This window comes from Culex pipiens, chromosome 1, assembly GCF_016801865.2.
Source record: "Culex pipiens pallens isolate TS chromosome 1, TS_CPP_V2, whole genome shotgun sequence".
Taxonomy (NCBI): Eukaryota; Metazoa; Arthropoda; class Insecta; order Diptera; family Culicidae; genus Culex; species Culex pipiens.
In genome coordinates this window covers 58,302,923-58,319,933 of record NC_068937.1, presented here as the reverse complement: position 1 = coordinate 58,319,933, position 17,011 = coordinate 58,302,923, and the positions used below count along the sequence as shown (strand labels likewise).

Sequence of the window (17,011 nt, the reverse complement as noted above, 5' to 3'; positions counted from 1 at the left end):
TGCCTGTTGAGAAATAAACAAACAAACTGAATCCGGATCATTGTGCGGACAAATCCAGCTATCATCCTCCGGCACGTACCAAAAAACCGTGAATTTTCTTAAACTTTCACTGAATATTCTACATAATTTAAGACAAAAAACGTCACCGCACAAAATCTTTTTTTTTGCGTTACGTAATAAAAAACGCTCCCTTAGCTTACTCAGCGGAACATGCAACAGAATGCTGTTGTTCTAAGAAGTGTATACATACTATGTTTGAAAGGAAAATAACTCGTAATTCCCTCAATTTGTTGAACATAAATGTTTACACTTTTCTGCACAGCAATGTAGAAGGATAGCTTGAATACGGTTAAAATATGAGTTCACAATGCCCAAACACCTGTTGCTTCTCGTACAATGAGTAAACAACGACTTTCCATCCCTTTCCACATGCCATCCTGTTTCAATGAATAAATATCGGTCCCTTTCTGGCAATTCAAATTCTCGACCATGCGCACAAAAGTTTCACATTACTCGAACAAAAAACTGACAGCATCTAGCAAAATGCTAAATTTGCTCAGTCGTTCCGTCTCCTCTGACGATGAGAGAAGTGTTATTTGAAGGCTACTGTGCAACTTTGAATATGATAGTTTTACGTATTGAAATCAATGGTTTGTTTTCATTCAACTGGGAAATTTCTTTCTGGAATCATTGATTCTTCATTACTATAAAATACAAACTTTATTACATATTATTTTTAAGAGCAAACAACTACACATTATGGCGTATTCGATTTGATGAGAATGTACACGCAGCACTTCAGGTTGCCACTTAGTCAATTAGTGCGAACACGCATTCTGAGTAAAAGCACTTTGTAAGCTTTTGTCAATGGTTTAATATCGCGATGTCCTGAATTTGTTTTTTTTTTAACTTGTGCGGATTCATCCGCACGTGGTTTTAAGCGCGCTTATTTGCCATCGCTGAGCAAAGTAAGGGGTTTTATCACACATTTGCAGCAGGAAGGAAGTTTGAACGATTCTTTGTACAGCTCTCCGGTTTTGGGATGAACGGCCAGCAGCGTCCGGTAGTGGTACAGCTGTTTGCATTCGGTCCTATATTGCCCCATTAGCCCGTCGAGCTCGTTGCACGTTTGGGCAGGGTTACTGAAATGGAAAAGTCATCGTTGAATCCTGAGCGACTGGTATACAATTTACTTTCAAGCCTAATTTACCTGCACAGTTCCACCCGAACTCCTTGTTTGTACTCCTTGGTGTTGACTATGGTCAAGTTTATCTTATCCTTCGTGAAGCCCTCCTGTGGGTGAATCAACCGCTCTACGGAATAGCAAAGTGGTCTATCGTTGGAAGTATCGAACCGGGTCACCAGTGCGTCTCCCTCGGGCACCACAACGTCCTCGCCGAAAACGCCGGCGTACTGCTGCTTGTATTTGGCGACAATGTCGTTGATCTTGTTGTGCGGATAGTTGTCCACGTTGTTGCAGATCGGAAACTCCGGACTGCACGATTCTTTCTTCTGCGGCGTCACTTGGTCCGAGGTTGGTGGTTCTGAGTCGGAGGGAAAGACAATATCGCTTGAGTTGGAACTGGGCGCTAGAATATGGACACAATATGGACAATATGTAAGCCTAAATTGAACTTTTTGACTGCATTTGTATTTAAACCAATCAATAATGGACGTAACATCTGTTACTTAGGCTTACATAAATCTGTACTGGAAATACCGACTCAGAGATTAGGTAGGATATTAGGCTAATGTTGATTAGATCAGGAGTGAAAAATTTACAGGATGTAATATCCATATTATATAAATAGTCGTATACAGTAGATGCATGCAATAAAGCTAATGTTAGTACATTATTATATGAATTGGCCAGTGACCATTACTTTTAAGGGATTTAGGGTGGCTTGACGTAAGCGCAACTTTCATTATAAGGATTTTATTTATTTTTGATTCGTTGTTCTGACAGTAAAAAAACTTAAACTGCTTCAAATGTTTTTCAAACAAAATATCAACATTACTTGATTTATAATTGAAAAACTTAAAGAAAATGTTTGGCGCTGTTTGATATAACATGAAAATCTTCTAATAATATAAACGTAAATTTCGTTTCTGCAGTTCAGCGATACCGTGAGAACCAGAACTGCTTGTTTCCATAAAGTGCGCTTCAAGTATGACAGTCAGCTGTGCACTCAAAACATTTTCGATGATTACACAACTCGACATTTCTGAGGTGGTGTAAGTAAACGTTTCAGTTTCGTCAAAGTATGAAAGAATTGGGCCCCTTGAACACGCTGAATTGAATATTTATGAATTCTCTGCCAATAAATAAAATTGAAAATTTTGGTATAAATGCTATTAAATCATTTTAGGCAACAATGCGTACCTTTTTACTAGCAACCTAGCAATTTTTGTTATCTTCTTAGATAAACGTGGATGCGCATGGTTGCTTAAGATGATCTAAGACTCATAACTTTTCGTTATCAGATCATCAATCTTTTGGACTCGTTGGATAGTTTATTTGATTACGCATTCAACGATGGGTCACATGATGTAAGTTGTTTTCGTCAGAATATCTAAGGCCTCGGAGTGAATATTTATCATTGAAATGCTCATATTTTCAGACATTGTCGGATTATAAATATTTTAGGGGTAAGGAAGGCAATAGCTCAAAATGTACAGTGCTTTTACAAAATTTAAATAAAACATTTTTTCGCGAAAGATACAGTATGTAAAAAAAGTATTTACACCCCTTGGGTACTATGCACATTTTGTGATGAAACATGTAACAATTTAAAGTTTGAGAGAAACCTAGTACTACGTTTTGTTCAGAAACTCATGCCGAACATTTTGCCACAAAAAGCTCATGAAAAGATATTTTCTATAAAAAGTTATATAACAAATACTATTACAAAAATAAAAAAAGGTGCAAAAAAAGTTTGTACACCTTTCGAAAAATTTACATAAATAAAGTTTTTTGTTAACAAATCACAATTAATCCAGTCTCCGAACTCCAAACAGGCATCCTTGACTGATTAAAATAATAATTTGGATTGAATATAAAGTTTACTAACTACTTAGTATAAAAGTTTATATAACTCTGGAAATTCTATATAAAACTTATCTGAACTTAATTTTGCAAACTGTTAACTCAACTAAATTTCAATATATTACCATAGAATTGCTAAATAAACATTTTGGAGTGGGTATAACACCGTTTTGGGGGTTTTGTATCGATAGAATAGATTTTTCGTTGGAATTTCGTACCAACCCAGAATTACGTCGTCGGAAAATCCGCCGGCATCCGAACCGGTCCACGATTTACAAGTCAACCTATGTGGCATCGGAAAGGGCATAAAATTTCCGATCTTTTGATACCCAAACATCTAGGTTTTCTATAAAACCCACGATTTTAAATACCTAGGTAAAAACGTTGTTATGGTTTCGTTTGAGCAACCTGCCAAAAATGTATGGACTTTCGTAATTTTTGTTCTCGTGGATCAAACTTACTTTTTGCTCAGGTATTTAAAAACGTGGGTTTTATAGAAAACCTAGATGTCTGGGTATCAAAAGATCGGAAATTTAATGCCCTTTCCGATGTCACATAGGTTGACTTGTGAATCGTGGACCGGTTCGGATGCCAGCTTATTTTCCGACGACGTAATTCCGGGTTGGTACGAAATTCCAACGAAAAATCTATTCTAGCGATACAAAGACCCCCAAAACGGTGCTATACCCACCCTAAAATGTTTATTTAGCAATTCTATGGTAATATATTGACATTTAATTATATAAAAAGTTTGCAAAATAAAGTTCAGATAAGTTTAATATAGAATTTCCAGAGTTATATAAACTTTTATACTAAGTAGTTAGTAAACTTTATATTCAATCCAAATTATTTTTTTAATCAGTCAAGAATGCCTATTTGGAGTTGGAAGACTGGATTTATGGTGATTTATCAACTAATAACATTATTTATGTTAATTTTTCGAAAGGTGTACCAACTTTTTTAGCACTTTTTTTTTAATTTTTGTAATAGTATTTGTTATAAAAGTTTTTATTGAAATCATCTTTTCATGAGCTTTTTGTAACAAAATGTTCGGCATGAGTTTCTGAACAAAACGTATTACTAGGTTTCTGTCAACATTAAATTGTTTACATGTTTCATCACAAAATGTGCATAGTGCCCAAGGGGTGTAAATACTTTTTTACATACTACAGTATTGCTTCATAGATGGGACATTTTACCTTTGTTTTTTTTTTCTGAAATTGCTGTAGCATTTGAGACATTCATCTGATCATGGGCTTTACAGTCCATACTCGATTTACCTGAGTCTTCTCAAAACTTTTATTTAGGATTTTTACTTAGTTTATGATGGGTCTTTACACCTAAACTTCTAACTTCTCCAAAGTGATCAAGAATTGTTCAATCGAGCAAATATGGCGGTGGTAACATCCAAAATTAAAAATAAGAGATTATAAATTTATAGCACAATCGGCTACCCTTCCACTAACATTTACACACAAGATCCTCTGTAATTACTCTTAGCTTTAAGTAAAATGTAATTACAAAAGCCGACTCGATCCTAACCAGGTCTCAGTATTTATGAAAAATAAATTATATCATTTTTTGTTAACGACGCTATGTTGTTCCGTTGTTGATTATTTTCGTTCGCACTGGGAATATACAGATTTTATGAGTTTTTTTAAAATGATTTTATGTGTTAGTAAAGCAATTTTACAGCGTCTTTGTCTAATACTAATACACTCCCAAACAACATCTCTACAACCAATTTCCCACTAAAACCCAAAACTAGAGAACTTCATACTACAATCGCCACGAAGGCAGTTCCTACTTCGATACCGCACGACGTTGTCCTCAGCAGCTTTCTTGCTGTCCTCTGAAGTGGTATCGGCCACCAGTTGGGCGTTGCCATTTCCCTTCAGAACCTCCTTGGGAAAGACGTAGGTGATCGTCCCGTTGGCGTGCTTGATCACGTACGACTGGCTTGCGTCAAAGTCCTTGCCGATCTTTTGCAGCGGCCGCCGCGTTCGTCGACGCCGAGGAGGATCCTGCTCGCGGAAAAATTACTCAAAATTTGCCTCGATCTGGAATCCACCTTTCAGGGAAAATGTGCTGAAGCAGGAAGGTCACTTTTGCGGACAATTTTCGAATGTTGTATGGTTCTAGATCTGTAAATTCTTCACTACACTTTCCAGAAAGAGTGGAAATTATCTAACAACGCTGGACATTGCAAAACCTACTATTCTAGCCTCAATCTGAGAGCCGGACTCCTCAAGTAGTTGATCCTCCGGATCGGGGTCTGGGTTGGAATAGCCCTTACGTTTGAACAACTCGGAGATTTTCTGCTGCACCTCCTCGTCGGTGGCCGTATCGGATGGGTCGTCGCTCACGGTGGTTGTGGATCGTTGCCGCACCAGAGGCTGGAACTCTGATGTGGAATCTGTTGGCTGAATGTAAATAGGAAAAAAACATCAATCAGGTAAGCAATTAATGTTTGCTTTTGGGATAGATGTTTCTTTTTAAATAACAAGTAGATTAAAAAGAAATAGAATAATAAAGTCGAACCATCTAGATGTTGTACGTTATTACTTCAATTAAGTTTTGACCAATCATCCCAAATGTTTAAGAATCTGTTTAGCAATAAAAAATAATTAAAAAAAAATGATTCCGAAATAAAATGTAAAACTTCCGTTCTACCTGTACCTTTCTTTTGTTGTACCAGGAAGAACGCTGTAGATCCAAAGATGCTTTTTAATTTATGCATTCAGACGTTTTCCCACAACATTTATACAAACCTCAAGTTTATGAAATGGTCAATAAATTTTTAACTAATGATAATAATTACAATGTGTTATCAGAAAAACGATGATGACGATTGTAGACGTTTTAAGCAGATTTTTTGTTGTTTTTTCTTTATTTACAATATGAAATGAAGGGTTTAGCTGATGGTTTAATTTTTTTGAACTAAATTATATATTGTTTTATTGGAAAATTGAAAATCACAAATTCTAGCTTGTTTGCTCTCTTGGGCTCTTGTACTGCCTTGTACAAAAGATGAAAGATCACACAAGCCTTTAAATTAAATTGTATCCTATTATTTCTGGTTTTAAGAATCTTGAATTTTGAATAAAGTTTTCATTCGACTTACACTAAAAATGGTCTAATTTTGAATTAATATCGAATTTCAAGATTGTTGTTAATTTCAGGATTTTTGTTGTTATTATTTTTCATGGAAGTTCTACTAATTATAAAATAATATAACAATTTACCTTTGAGCAAGCGACTCCGGAGTACATCTAGATCACGAGATCACGATGTTTACATGAAATAAAAAAAGAAATCATAAGTTTTCATGCTGGTTTATAAAATCTGATAAAGTATAATTTAAAGTTTCACATGCGGGACATAAAGTACACATGATCAAAGTTCTCGGAAAAAAACTTATTATTAGTTTTTTTCTGCTCGCGTACTTTGTCCCCAGGAACGCGTGGCAAACGTTATCCTTTCCTAAGATCCACACCACACTTGCACCGACTGCCTTTTCTTCGGTTTCACCCGCTGATAATTTAATGTTACTGCAGCACAGCAGTCGCGTGCGATTGCAGCTGATGCAGCTGCAAAATGTGTGCACTTTCGCGGTGCCGCTGGCTGGTGCCAAAGCCAACATGTATGCAAAGTCCCCTGAGCTAACACATGCCAGAGTTGGGTGGCGCTTGGAGAATTCATATTAATGATCATTAAAAGTGGCTCTATGTCCTCGTAGAAATGTAGCAAACTTGGAGCGAACCTGAGATTTATGTCCTGTGTTGGATGGCGCGGTGCTACTCTTTTTTCTGGTGTCCTCCCAGGGCGGCCAGGTTTACCTTTGTGCACCACCACTGGAGTCGAGGAAGACGACGACGACAGTTTGGCCAATAGCCATAAATTTCTAGAACCATATGTGAATATGGCTTGATACCTCTTGGATTGCAAACGGTGAAGAAAACACCAGCCAAGTGTCCTGAACCTCAATTAGGTATTGAAAAGGAACTCAGCTCGGATTTTTTCCGGAAGTAAAGGAAACATTTTTTTTCTCGTGTTAGACTCTCAAATAATTGTACAGGGTTTGCAATGCATTAAACATTTTATTCTTTTGAATTTCATATAAGGTTGGTAGAAATACTTAAAAAAAATCCATTCCCTTTTTTTCAAAAAACTTCAAAATTTCAATGGAAATGCAAGTGCTATATTTGAAATGCATTCTCCTGCGTTTAAAATCATTTTTAAGCATGTTTGGGTTTATTCATACATCCATTGATTTTTCGAAAATTTTCCATTTGCAGAACCGCAAAAAAAATTTGCTAACATTTTTTTGTCTCGCCAAATCTTACATTTTTGTTTAAACTAACCTTCGGGAAGTCGCGTGTTTTCGCCTTTCTTACAAGTGCCCTTACAAACTGTGTACAAAGTACACGTACGCGACCTCCGGTGGGCTAATAATTGCAAATTAACTGAACTAGTGTAAAATGCATTTCAAAAACTTTTTTCATTGAAAGGTTGAGAACGTAACTTGATCTTTCATTTTTTTTATTTTTTACTTTTAGATACAAGTTCTTAAAAGTTCAACTTTTCAGCATCCATTTCAGTGCTGAAAAGTATAACTTTTTAGTCGGTGTATCGCCAAAGTATTACCTGGAGCCATTGGTGGGTTGGGCGCCTTAAAATGTTAACTTATCGAAAAAGAATTACCTTCTTTTTAATTCTGTTGTTTTTGATAGAGAAAAGTTGACTATATCGTCGTTCGAGAATGATAGGAAGTTTCTCGACGGAATTGCAAAAATATAATTTTAATTTCAATTTCGCAAGATAAAAAAAACATCTAACACCCTACAACAATCTCAGGGCAGGGCCTCTGTTACATCGTTGCTAAGACCGATCCCTCATTATGGCACCTTTTTGAAGATTCTTTCCTCGTGAGTAGCGAAACTGGCAAGCCTTGTAAAATCAGCTGGTGAAAGCAGAACGAGGCTTCGGAAAATGATGCCACTTGGAATATGGTTCAACAGCCCACTCACCCCCAGGACTGTTATGGTTCTGAAACTGTGTAACACATAAAGCAGCTAATGGCATGGAAATCGGGCGTCGAGACTTGTTTGCAAAATGGTGCTGGCGGAGGCTTTATGTTTCATTGATATTTATTAGCGGTGTTGAATTGGACGCTCGTATAAATACGATACATGTGGTGTGACTTGTTTTTTTTTGTGGAAATTGACAAATGATGTAAAATGAAACAGAGAGTTTAACTATGCAGGTGACATAGTTTTGAAGAAACACCATTTAACGAAAATATTCTTTATGTTTTAAATCATTTGAAAAAAAAAGTATTTCAGACATAACATAATTAAATTCCTTCCGGAAACCAGAAGCCAGCAGCAAAACCACACAAACTGTTGCAGTCACTGACTTTATGACATCCTTCAAGCTGGAAGACATCGACTGAAAGTAATTGAAAGAGTGATAAACGGCGGTAATTTAGCCGGTGGCGTGCTAACGCTGTCCACTTTGTCTTCAGTTTTTTACTCTGTTCTCAGATCAGGAAACTGTACAGCGCTCCTCTCCAATCGCTATTCAGTTGCAGAGATTTAGAGAAAGGAGCAAAATAAGGCATTGAGGATTAGTGGACCAAACAAGTTTAGGTCAATTCCCTCTAGGTTTATTTTATCCAAAAATACTGCTCTAAATTTTTTTAAATATTTATCCAAATATTGCTAATGTTTAAATTTTGTCCCCTGGCAAATGCATCAAACAAATATATTTTCAGTGGTTCAAATCTGTTGGATATTATTGTATGTTAATTACCAAATCGTGTTTTTTGTATGCAAATTCACGAAATTTTTTGAAAAGGACTATATTTTTTCAACCAAGTTATTCGTGATTTTAAATTTATGTTTTTGCCTTCCTCACCTCAATGAGGAAAGGCTATAAAATCACTCGAAAAATGAACTTCTTAGGCGTCATCCATAAAGTATGTCACGCTCTAGGGGGGGAGGGGGGGTCTGAGCAAGTGTGACATTGCATGTTATAAGCATAAGAAAAGCGTGACAAAGGGGGGGTGGGGGGGTACATTTTGGCTGATTTTAGCGTGACGTACTTTATGGATGAAGCCTTACTTTGACCTTCCAGACCCACCTTCGTGTATACATATCGACTCAGAATCAAATTCTGAGCAAATGTCTGTGCGGGTGGTTGGATGTTGATCAAAATAATTGCACTCGATTATCTCGGAACTGGCAGAACCGATTTTGTCCGTTTCGGCATCATTCGATCGGTCTTGAGGTCCCCTAAGTCACTATTTATAAATGGTGATGTTTAGTTAAGTACTTCAAAAGTTATCTTTAAAAATCGATTTTGACTAATGTCCGGAAGATTGTAAAAAGGGTGGTTTTTGTAAGAAAACATCTCATGCTATACATTTTTAGAAAGGTATTGAAAAGCCCTTTCCAACGCGTCCAAAATATTAAAGATCTGACAATCCTATCAAAAGTTATGGTCACTTAAGTGTTATTTACACACTTTTTTGAGGCCGGATCTCAAAAATGTTGATGTAAAAGTTGTCCGGATCTATCATACGAACCATCGTTGGATAGGTAATCGAAAGACTGTTCCAACGAGCCCAAAAGATTGAAGATCTGATAACGCTATCAAAAGTTATGAGCAATTGTGCTAAAACATAATTTTGACGGAACAAAAAAGGGTTGAAATTGCTACAGATCCAGCTGAGGCAGCTTTATGGAATCGGCTTCGTTAGCCCAAGCTTTCTTAATATTATGGCTTTTTATGGCAGAAACGTAAGTAACGCTTTTTGTTTCATGTATTCAGGCGCAACTGAATACAAGCAGAAAACTTTTTCAATTTATTTTAGGAGGAAGGCACCAATCACTGAGGTGGTTTAAAGTAACGTTTTTTTGTTTTAAAAGCCTTCACCCAAAAGGTAACAAGCACGATTGCATTATTGTGCGCAATCGTAAATGACTCTGACAGCCAACAATGCCGAATAAAACAATGACTCATTTCATATGTTCAACACTTACAAAGTTATCTGGCTCAGTCAATCTGAACTTCTAAACAACAAACTGACCACTGGTCTAGATTCGACGGGGCACGAACCCATCGGAACCGCACAATCCGGAAAACCACAATGACGTCAACAGCTATCGTGTGTGTAGTGAGCGTGATACGAAATTTCCACCAATTCAAGCAACAACGTTCTGCTATCAATCAAACGCTGAATGTTGCGCTAAATTTGAGATTGCAGTCATGTCCGGAAATAGAGCTCTCTCACGCAAACTAAAAAGAGCAATCAGATCCGCAATTGTGATTATTATTTTTCAACAGAACGGGAGTAACGATAATTTTCCCTTAAAAAAGTAATAGTCAAAGAGTAAAGAGTAAAGAGTAAAGAGTAAAGAGTAAAGAGTAAAGAGTAAAGAGTGAAGAGTAAAGAGTAAAGAATAAAGAGTAAAGAGTAAAGAGTAAAGAGTAAAGAGTAAAGAGTAAAGAGTAAAGAGTAAAGAGTAAAGAGTAAAGAGTAAAGAGTAAAGAGTAAAGAGTAAAGAGTAAAGAGTAAAGAGTAAAGAGTAAAGAGTAAAGAGTAAAGAGTAAAGAGTAAAGAGTAAAGAGTAAAGAGTAAAGAGTAAAGAGTAAAGAGTAAAGAGTAAAGAGTAAAGAGTAAAGAGTAAAGAGTAAAGAGTAAAGAGTAAAGAGTAAAGAGTAAAGAGTAAAGAGTAAAGAGTAAAGAGTAAAGAGTAAAGAGTAAAGAGTAAAGAGTAAAGAGTAAAGAGTAAAGAGTAAAGAGTAAAGAGTAAAGAGTAAAGAGTAAAGAGTAAAGAGTAAAGAGTAAAGAGTAAAGAGTAAAGAGTAAAGAGTAAAGAGTAAAGAGTAAAGAGTAAAGAGTAAAGAGTAAAGAGTAAAGAGTAAAGAGTAAAGAGTAAAGAGTAAAGAGTAAAGAGTAAAGAGTAAAGAGTAAAGAGTAAAGAGTAAAGAGTAAAGAGTAAAGAGTAAAGAGTAAAGAGTAAAGAGTAAAGAGTAAAGAGTAAAGAGTAAAGAGTAAAGAGTAAAGAGTAAAGAGTAAAGAGCAGGTTGTTAGACAAACCCAACAGATATTTGCTTTCTATAAATAGCCACATTGCAGTATAAACGAGCTACTTTAGCGGGGATTTTTTGACATCCATCCGAAAATTCCCACAAATGCTGGATAATAACTTGCCCTCCTCAAACAACGTAGCAGGAGAATTTCAATCAGTCAATTATTATTCAAATTCACTCTCAGTGGCATCGCTTGAGCACCGGTGACTGGAGCAGATCGTGCACCTACATAAATTATACCACCTGACTAACACACTAACAAAACACTGCGTTCGTTGTCGTTAGCTGGCTAATCCAAACAAATTAACTTTGCACCTCAATGAAGTTCTTTTACAAGCTACAGTAAAACCCTGTTGGTCTGGCAATGATAATAACCAAATGGACGGAGTAGACTTCTAGTTAAAAACACGTTTAATACCAGTATTCGTAAGAGGGTTGCATCATTCTTTAATTTCATACCAACGGAATTCCATTGTGACAAATACCAATGCATCTTTTGGAATAGCAACTCGACAAGGTAGCTCTCATTATTCTATGAGTTATGATTCTGTTTCTGTTCTGGAATATTGAATAAGAAACAGTATGAAATCGAATGAATATGATATGCATCTGAGGACGCAATGTGGTGAACGCACGCTCAAGGGGGTTCCCCCGAAATGTAGAAAAACAGGTTTTCGGCAGCAAGTCACAACAAAGTGTGAAGACTCTAAAAGGCACAAAGGTGAGATCAATTTGTATCGTATTGAGTTGGACATAATACATTTGAGAAAGTTTCGAATAGTTTTAAGGTTTAAACATCCGGACATTTTTAAGGAATTTGGAACAGTCCTTCGAAAGATTCAACATTTAAAACTAAATTTGATTTTCGGCACAACACTGGATAGTGTTGGATTTTAAACCAGCTTTATGTACACATTTCTTCAAGTGCCAGTTAAAAGGTGGAATTTGGTTGTTTGATTTGTAGTCATTATAACATTGACCAGCTCAAAACTATTCTAAATATTCTCTTGTTACCGGTTATGAAGTAATGCACACTGAAGTACTTTTAACGCTAGAAAGCAAACGTCTATCAAGCCTAGAATAGATGGTTTCCCACTGATTACAAAACTTGACAGTGACATCATAATATAAACAAATCTAATCAATACTTTGCTCGAGTAGTTACTAATCGCTTGAGGGTGCAGACAAATAACACGTAATTTAGATTCGGAAGAATTCGGGCTGCATTAAACTGTATTTATTTTAAACTTTAGTGTGATTACGTGTTATCACAAGCGAACCGATCAAAGTATCTAAAATGCGTAAAACAAACCAACTGCAACAGAAAGCGAACGAAACACTTGTGCAAAGTTGTTCCGTGCGTGATTTATCGTTCCAAAAATAGTGCTTCTGGCTCCTTCAATGATGGTGTGCAGCTTTGACGACAGTACGTCTCCCCTTTGGTGTTTGCTTTTGGAACTTTTTACACTCCGTTGCAAAATAAATATGTTTTTCAACTAGTCCACGAACTTCAACTCTTAAAATTCTTAAAATTCTGAAATTGATGTCAGTCAGCTTCAGTTTGTTTAAGGTATGAGAGAATTGGGCTCCCTGAACACGCTTAAGATGATTCCATATCATTTTTACAAAAAAAAAAAAAAAAATGGCAGAAAGTTCACTATAATTCAATTATGTCGATTAGAGCGGGCTTAGGGAGCCCAAATCTGTCATTCCTTGACGAAACTGAAGCATTTGTTGACGTCAACCTCAAACGTTTCGAGTTGTGTTATCCAAAGTTTCGATTAGTCAAAGTTCGATGGTCCGAAGCGGTCCGAAGGATTCAAAGAAACTTCTGTTTCTTTTCTATTCCGAAGTGAAATTTTTCCAAGGTCTTCGGATAATCGATTATTGACTATTGACTGTGAATAAAATATATTTAGAGGAATGCTTTACGACAGCATAAACGTAATCATGGCATGCAATTTTAAGTAAATTTTACAAAACTTTTACATGACTTTTAATTTTTTTCTTTTAAATTTAGAATAATTTTTCAATTTTGCACGAGTGCTGAAAAAATCAAATTTTGCAACGAGTTCCATACAACATTTTTTGGAATTCTGAAAACACCCATTGAGTGAAATTTTAAGTCAAATTTTCATGTATTTTGTCAATAAATCGTTTAAATCCAAAAAAAAAAGTTGAAAAGTGTTACTTTTCGAAACAAGTGCTGAAAAGTGTTGCTATTCGATTCTGTTATTTTTGGTACAGAAAAGTAGGCTATTTCGTCGTTCAAGAATGACAGGAAACGGTATTGCAAAAAATAGGATTTTTCAGCATTCACATTAGTGCTATAATGAACTTTTCAACACATGGTAATGTTGAATATACCATTTTGGCTTTATCTTCAATCTTAATCTAATTTTCCACATAAATTTATAATCTTGAACTAGAGCTAGAAATATTCGATGTTTTTAACGTTGCAGTTATATACTGCACAAATTTACAAACTGATACAAGAGGAATGTTTAATTTTTGGCATTTTGCTCTTCAGGTTCATGCGGTAGCTAAATGTGATGACTATTCTATACAACTGAGTGTTTCTAAAGTATACGTGGTGCGTCACGGTCATTGTCGAAAACTGACGTCGACGATAAGTTTGTAGTGGTCGTCGTCGTCAATCTATGGAAATCCCATCCCCTAACAACACCAAGTTTAAAACAGAAAATAATGCTTTTTAATTGTTGACAGGTTGCTCGTAGGACGATGTTCCTGATGCTGCTTGACCCAGACCGGATTGAGAAATTTTACGGTCGGATCGTGTTGTTTAGAGGTTGAAAGAGATTTCGTTAGGAGGTCTAAACACGAACTTCCAACTATACACTGTTTGTGAACGGTTGAGTTGTGTCCAGGCCGGGACGGACGGGAAATCCCGACACAAATGCGCTTGATAAGAATTACTCAAATATTATTCTGTTATGAGAATGAGATGAGGTGCTGCATCTTACCGTGACCATCAGCATGACCGTACTGAAGAGAAGCAGGGCTATCACCAGCCCGGATGATAGCCAGAGTGCCCACGGGACACCCCGGACCATCGTCGCGGGTTCTTCCTTTTCCTTTGTCATCTAGTCCGGGGACGACCCGTAACACTCCACACAAACAACTATCCTATCCCTTCCACAGCAAATGTTTCACTTTCTTCAGTTTTATTTTGATTTTGTGCCACAAGTCACTGGACACTGGCAGAGGGTGACATCACATCGCACATTTTCGCACCACTTTTACAGCTAAATTTCGAAACTTTTATTCCAAACACATCGTCGAGGACTGCCGAGCAGCAATATGCGTCGTACTTAGACTAGGTCGACTAGTGTAGTACAAATACCATCCAACACAAGCTACTGCCTATCAACGGTAAATACAGTCCATCAGAACACAACGGTGACTAAACTGACCGGGTCTTGGGAATACACTGCGACGAGAGGCAATGGGCACTAATTAGCCTCTCACTTAATCAGTGAATACCGGTCAGTCCGGTCGCAACTGATCTCCGGCTCGACCTGCACCTATCGGTGTGTTCGTAAGGTGATCACTAGGGTGACAAGAGAGAAAAAAATAAATCAATCACTCTGCAGTGCAGAGTCCTTCTTTTTTTCATTTTTTTTTGCTTGTTTTCACAAGTTTTATCATAGAATGGAATTATGTAAAATGTTCCCAGTCAATTGTTCATATTTTTGCTTGTTTTCAGAAGTTTTACCATAAAATGGAATTTGTAGCTTAAAGTTGTAAAACAACACAGTTTGAAAGGAAACTCAAGAAAAAAAACATTGACTAAATGCAAAATACATTGAATATTGCAATTTTTCCGGGAATTTTAGTTTTTATGCAAAATTATTTATGTGTTGACCTTTTTTTTAAAGAATTAAAAGAATATCTTGAGGAGAAAAGTCTATTTACTTTGACTAGTTACTTTGCTTTATCATTTCTGAGCTGTAACTGAATTTTTTTTTGTAAGCTGGACTGGCAGATCAAAGCAGCATTGTTAGAATCGAACTTTAAAATGGCTATATTATTCTATGTATGGCAGCGATTCTCAACGGGGGTACCGGGCCTACTTGATTTACATGGCAGGGGGTACCAGCCTAGAAGAAGGTTGAGAATCGCTGATGTATGGAATATATCTCATCTGATGTCACTGATTGACTTTATATAATTTTGCTTCAATATTTATAAGTATTCAAATTCCCAGGAGTCTTGACCAAAGTCTCGGTAATCGAGAGGCTAAAAAATGGATATTTTCCTGGGAATACCCGCTCGTCACTCTTTAAATACGGACAAAGTTGACGCAAATAAAAACAAATCTTTTCTAAAATATATTATTACAAGCTAATCCCGACAAACTTCGTCTTTATTCGCTTGTTGACGTTTTCAGCTTGTTTGCTTATTCAGCCTCCTGTGATCAAAGTTTGATTTTACGCAACCTTTCCCATACAGTCTGCAGATTTTCTGGAATCGGTTCCAGAGTGGCCAAAGTTGTCACTTTATGGCGTAAGAAACTTCCTTGGACTTATACAAACCCAACGCGCCAAAAAGCGCCTCGATCCGTCGCTCAGTATTGAGCTGAATCGCGTTCGAACAAAACCGTTGAAATTTTTAATATTATATACATTAAAAATTTCAGATAGAAGCAGAAGAAGATTAAATATTATTAAAACATCAACTGTTTTTTTGTAAACTACTAATATTAATTGGCTCAAATTTTGAAAAGTTGATTTAATCGAGACTGAAATATAATTGTTACACTAAATTTATTCAATAGAAATTAAGGAAAAACACTCTCAGCAGTAAACAATCTGATGGATAAATCGCATGCAAACACATGCACAACACCTTTGTAAAAAAAAGACACTTATATATTACAAACTGCTTGTACAATTTTTGTAAACACAAAAAAAAAGTTGCAATCAACGGGATTCAAACACAGCACCAACAGTAAGATCTGGCTACGGAGCCAGCTCGGCCATCAGACCGATGAAGAATGGAAAGGGAAAACATATATATGAGCTTAACATTTCGGTAAAGTAGGTTTCCTATTCTGATACATTTTTCAGGGTGTAATATTACAGAATTTCATAAAATAATGCAAAATTTATTCTGCACACAGGCCTTTTACACGCAACTGGATTACTACTTTTTTTTTGCTGTGACTGCTAAAAAAGTAGTAATCCAGCTGCGTGCAAAAGGCCTGGGTGTAAAATAAATATTGGGTTATTTTATGCAATGTTTAACTTTGGTTAAAATTACTAAATAAAATTATGTTATATTTCATATAAGGCCTGTATGCTTAATATTACACAGGGATCACTTGAAGTGATGAGCGCTGAGCATTTTCTTTTGTGTCACCCTAATGATCATCCAAGTTTCAATCCAACACACATTCAGGCACCTTTCGAGTAAAGTAGCTCTCAATTTACAAAGACGAGTTCGACGACGACGACGGTGACACCGACGACTCAACACACTTGTTGGATTAGGTCCGCTTGTTTACTTTGAGCACACTTGATGCGCGAATCGAACACGATACGGGTGGGAACAGACTTAACACGACAACCGATCGCGGCCGGCTCACGAACGAGACTGATCGGATCGATCGTACAAGTTCGGCGCGACGAAAGCGAGAGAATCCTGAGCTTGAAAACTGGAAGCGCTTGAGAGAATTTCAACAGCTGGACGTTCCAACGATCGCGTGCGCGCACGTGCTGATATCTGGAGGAGTTCTTGGGAAGGTCCGAGTGGATCTTGTTTTTCAATTATTTATATTTGTTCTCAAGACTGAACCATCAATCAAATTGTTGGTTCATTTATGCATAATAGAACATAATTTGC

At 36.6% G+C, this 17,011-nt stretch overlaps 1 protein-coding gene across 10 annotated transcripts; it reads right to left on the bottom strand.

The window, feature by feature from the left end:
* Positions 1-701: 701 nt before the first annotated feature.
* LOC120423044 (protein spaetzle-like) lies at positions 702-16,760 on the bottom strand. 10 transcript variants are annotated; one of them, XM_052706560.1, is made up of 7 exons: positions 16,562-16,760; positions 14,131-14,530; positions 6,292-6,318; positions 5,263-5,469; positions 4,827-5,070; positions 1,211-1,589; positions 702-1,142 (listed from the first exon to the last, which is right to left on the bottom strand). In XM_052706560.1, the coding sequence occupies exons 2-7, from the start codon at positions 14,248-14,250 to the stop codon at positions 947-949; spliced, it is 1,173 nt and encodes a 390-aa protein (XP_052562520.1). In that variant the 5' UTR covers positions 14,251-14,530; positions 16,562-16,760; the 3' UTR covers positions 702-946. The 10 variants fall into 10 exon arrangements, with proteins under 10 accessions (XP_052562520.1, XP_052562515.1, XP_052562518.1 ...); XM_052706555.1 differs by having other exon boundaries at positions 14,131-14,717; positions 16,572-16,760; XM_052706558.1 differs by having other exon boundaries at positions 14,131-14,597; positions 16,572-16,760.
* Positions 16,761-17,011: the final 251 nt, after the last annotated feature.